This window comes from Lolium perenne, chromosome 6, assembly GCF_019359855.2.
Source record: "Lolium perenne isolate Kyuss_39 chromosome 6, Kyuss_2.0, whole genome shotgun sequence".
NCBI lineage: Eukaryota > Viridiplantae > Streptophyta > Magnoliopsida > Poales > Poaceae > Lolium > Lolium perenne.
The window spans coordinates 162,927,815-162,932,621 of record NC_067249.2 but is presented as its reverse complement, the minus strand read 5'-3'; the positions used below and the strand labels follow the sequence as shown (position 1 = coordinate 162,932,621).

The window sequence follows — 4,807 nt, the reverse complement described above, 5'->3', positions numbered from 1 at the left end:
GGCGCGCCGGACGGACTTCCACGCACGCCGACGACCCCGGCTCCCCGACCGACGTGGCGCGCATCTGCGCACGTTCATCCAAGGGCCAGCTCGCCAACAACCAACCCAACCCAAGGAAAACCAGTGACTCCAACAACCCCCCACCCGCCATGCCCCAGCCCTATTTAACCGCCCCTCCCCCTTCCGCCATTCTCCAAGAAGAGCTTAGCTTTCGGGTCATCCGCCTTGAGCTCTTCTTCCTTACACACTAAATCGTCTTGCAATTACTAGTTGTACTACCTAGCTACCTGCTCTTTCCCAGCAGTCGTCACTACTTTCTTGCCTTCCCCAACCTGTACCTCTACTTTCCTTCCCTGTAACCACCACCTGTACCCGCAATGGAGGGCTCCTTCAACGGCGAGGGCCTGTGCATGTCGGCGCCGGCGCGCCCCGCCGACCCGCTCAACTGGGTCAAGACCGCCGAGGACCTCACGGGCAGCCACCTCGACGAGGTCAAGAAGATGGTGGCGCAGTTCCGGGACCCGCTCGTCACCATCGAGGGCGCCACCCTCGGGATCGCGCAGGTCGCCGCCGTCGCCGCAGGCGCCGGCGTCGCGCGCGTCGCGCTCGACGAGTCCGCGCGCGGACGCGTCAAGGAGAGCAGCGACTGGGTCATGAACAGCATGATGAACGGCACCGACAGCTACGGCGTCACCACCGGCTTCGGGGCCACGTCGCACCGCAGGACAAAGGAGGGCGGCGCGCTGCAGAGGGAGCTCATCAGGTTCACCACCGGCCCATCCCTCCTCCTCCTCCTCCTGCTCATCATGATTAGTTACCTTTTTCTCCATGATCCTACCACGGTTCAGTTTAGGAAACCTGAAATTACTACAATGATACTCTATTTATTGTACCCAACAGTTACTACTACTAAAATAGGCTGTCTACAGCAAATCTTGGCCTGATTAAGCACCGGATAGGTAGTTTAGGCCTTGGCTTGTGTCGGCGCATGTGCTCTCTCTGCTTCCTCCTGGACAGGACACGGGATCCTATTATTTGGAAGCCCAAAAAGATCCTTCTTTTGGCTAGCTGCTGGTGGGACTAGCCATAAACTAACTCAAACTTTTCCTAAGCTAGCCATCGCCCTGTGATCCTTCTACTCTAGGATTTGGTCAGAGATTTACCTTCTGCACCCCTCTTTGCTTGCAAGTACAACCACTCTACCTAGTATATTCTCCTACAGTAGTACAACTAGTAGTATGTTTCACTACCCAAGTAGCTTCATGATATCCAAGTAGCAAAAGCTAGCATCACCGAATTTGTTCAGTTCCCAGAGTGCCACTCTTGTGCTCTGTTAGGTGGGGCATCTTAATCGCAGCCGATGCGTGCCCGGCCGCCTAGACACTCCACCATCCACAATACAAAGTGGTGGCGACAGCTCCGTCGGCACGGAGAGCCCGCCTGCCAGAACGTCGCCGCCCTGGTCCACCACCATTGCTGCTCCTTACTTCTCCCTTTTCACGGAGGGAAGGGAGGAAGAAAGAAAAGAAACATCATTCTCCTCACCGAGAACCCGGGCTTTTTAGCTTTGACAACACTCCACACCACGTCCACGATCGGTGATCGGTTGGTGGGGGGTTAGTTGTGCTGTATAGTAGTTGGGTTGGCTCGGTGCCCGCCGTCGTGTCTACCTATCATGCCAAGTGACGGACAAAGACCTGCACACCGCATACATAGTTTTATCGATCACACGTCCAGACACGTACGCAAGTGAAGTTAGGTGAGGTGTTGTTGTTGTTGTTGTGCTCCAGCTCGCCTTGGTTGGACTAGTCATGGCCGAGCACAAGTTTCTCAGGACTTTTGCAGATAAGGCTCTAGGACATGTCTTGATTTTCCATATACTACGCGATAGTGGAATGCATGAATATTCAGCCCACTTGAGATTGATGAGAACGTGGGGTAGTGGCAAGCATGGGCACACCGGCAGTTTTTCCTACTTTCTTTGCACCGACAGATACTCTGAATACCGGCCTGTCAGCACACTTGCACAAAAATACGCGCATCAGACTGACTTGGATCCTTCCTTGCCATGGGGAACATGTCTTGCACAACAATAACATATTCGACAGTCGGCACACCACGTAACTGCCTACTGGTTGATGCTTTCTGTCATTGGAAAGAGCCAAGGAACTAGCATAACTAATCATCAGTGGGGGTGTGCCATTTCTGCATGCTAGTTGTAATACTAGTGTTCCTGACATCTTAATAATATGTCTGACCATTGTCCTGCTGTGAGTTTCTGTATAATTAAGCTGTTTCCAAACTGCACAGTCGGCAGCGACATTGACAGTACATAAAACTGACCGGTTCGCCTCTCCGTTTGCCAGGTTCCTCAACGCCGGCGCCTTCGGAACCGGCACCGATGGGCACGTGCTGCCGGCCGAGGCGACCCGCGCGGCCATGCTGGTCCGCATCAACACCCTGCTGCAGGGCTACTCCGGCATCCGCTTCGAGATCCTCGAGGCCATCACCAAGCTGCTCAATGCTAACGTCACGCCATGCCTGCCGCTCCGTGGCACCATCACCGCCTCGGGGGACCTCGTGCCGCTGTCCTACATCGCAGGCCTTATCACCGGCCGCCAGAACTCAGCCGCGGTGGCCCCTGACGGCACCAAGGTGACCGCTGCGGAGGCGTTCAAGATCGCCGGCATCGAGCATGGCTTTTTCGAGCTGCAGCCCAAGGAAGGGCTCGCCATGGTGAACGGCACCGCCGTGGGCTCCGGCCTCGCGTCCACCGTGCTGTTCGAGGCCAACATCCAGGCCGTGCTCGCCGAGGTCCTGTCCGCCGTGTTCTGCGAGGTCATGACCGGCAAGCCCGAGTTCACCGACCACCTCACCCACAAGCTCAAGCACCACCCGGGGCAAATCGAGGCCGCGGCCATCATGGAGCACATCCTGGAAGGGAGCTCCTACATGAAGCAGGCCAAGATTCAGGGTGAGCTCGACCCACTGATGAAGCCGAAGCAGGACCGGTATGCCCTCCGCACATCGCCTCAGTGGCTTGGCCCTCAGATCGAGGTTATCCGCTTCGCCACCAAGTCGATCGAGCGCGAGATCAACTCCGTCAACGACAACCCACTCATCGACGTCTCCCGCGGCAAGGCCATCCACGGCGGCAACTTTCAGGGCACCCCCATCGGTGTCTCCATGGACAACACCCGCCTCGCCATCGCCGCTATCGGCAAGCTCATGTTCGCACAGTTCTCCGAGCTCGTCAACGACTTCTACAACAACGGCCTCCCGTCCAACCTGTCTGGTGGGCGCAACCCAAGCTTGGACTACGGAATGAAGGGTGCTGAGATTGCCATGGCTTCGTACTGCTCTGAGCTGCAGTTCTTGGGCAACCCGGTCACCAACCATGTCCAGAGCGCGGAGCAGCACAACCAGGACGTGAACTCGCTTGGTCTGATCTCGTCCAGGAAGACCGCAGAGGCAGTTGACATCCTCAAGATCATGTCCTCCACCTTCTTGGTCGCTATTTGCCAGGCCATTGACCTTCGCCACATTGAGGAGAACATGAAGATAGCTGTGAGGAACTGCGTCATGCAGGTGGCCAAGAGGACCCTGAGCATGAACAACATGGGCGGCCTCCACATCGCCCGCTTCTGCGAGAAGGACCTGCTCACCGCCATCGACCGTGAGGCGGTCTTCGCCTACGCCGACGACCCCTGCAGCCCCAACTACCCACTCATGCAGAAGCTCAGGGCTGTTATGATCGAGCATGCCCTCGCGAATGGCGAAGGAGAGCGCGCCCTGGAGACCTCCATCTTCGCCAAGGTCGCTGAGTTCGAGCAGAACATCCGCGCTGCATTGCCCAAGGAGGTGGAGGCCGCACGCGCTTCCGTGGAGAACGGCACCCCGCTGGCGCCCAACAGGATCAAGGACTGCCGCTCCTACCCGCTCTACCAGTTCGTGCGCGAGGTCTGCGGCACCGAGTACCTCACCGGCGAGAAGACCCGGTCGCCCGGGGAGGAGCTCAACAAGGTGCTCGTGGCCATGAACGAGCGGAAGCACATCGACCCACTGCTCGAGTGCCTCAAGGAGTGGAACGGCGAGCCCCTGCCACTCTGCTGAGCAAGCGACGAGAAGAGGTAACACCACAGGAAAAGAAATGAACACGTATAAACACTGAATATAGAACGTTTCAAGACTCTGAAGCGCGGGAGGTTCCTTCCTGTTATATCTAGATGGCTGCCGATACTCTTGTTGTCTGTGTTTCTTTGTAGTTCAGTTGATGTTACCGTTGTTGTTTCCAGCTGCCGTGATGCCATGAACAGGGCAAGGCCGGCAGCTTCTCAAACTTGTGCTGTTGTAACTTGTATGTTGGGAGATCATAAGTGCATTATTTTGTTTCCTAATACCCCATGTTCTCGCCTTATTTTCTTATGTTTTCGAGGGATTATTATACTGAATTGATCAATGATCACTGGAGAACATATCCAGTCATACCAACCTCTAAATTATACCATGATACTAACTATAAAGTAGCTTAAATGATCATGAGAAAATCTAGATGTTGTGTAACAAGATTCCCTGTGAAAATTTCTATATGCACCATGAGAATAGAAAAACACAAAAATCCGTTGAAAAATAATACCACCATACTAAAAAGAGCAAGATGATCGAGTCACTATTTACATGCTCCATATCTTAAAATCCGTTGGTATCACTATACATACGGATTTCACTCCTTGGTCTTGTCATGTTTCAGTTTCCGATCTGTCGGTGCCTCTCTGTTTCCGAGTGCAAGAGACGTTCCCATCGTTGT

The 4,807-nt window shown here is 54.9% G+C and overlaps 1 protein-coding gene across 1 annotated transcript; it reads left to right on the top strand.

Annotated features, from left to right (window-relative positions):
• Positions 1 to 241: 241 nt before the first annotated feature.
• On the top strand, positions 242 to 4,397 carry LOC127307029 (phenylalanine ammonia-lyase). Its single transcript, XM_051337723.2, has 2 exons — positions 242 to 763; positions 2,367 to 4,397. The coding sequence occupies exons 1-2, from the start codon at positions 378 to 380 to the stop codon at positions 4,111 to 4,113; spliced, it is 2,133 nt and encodes a 710-aa protein (XP_051193683.1). The 5' UTR covers positions 242 to 377; the 3' UTR covers positions 4,114 to 4,397.
• Positions 4,398 to 4,807: the final 410 nt, after the last annotated feature.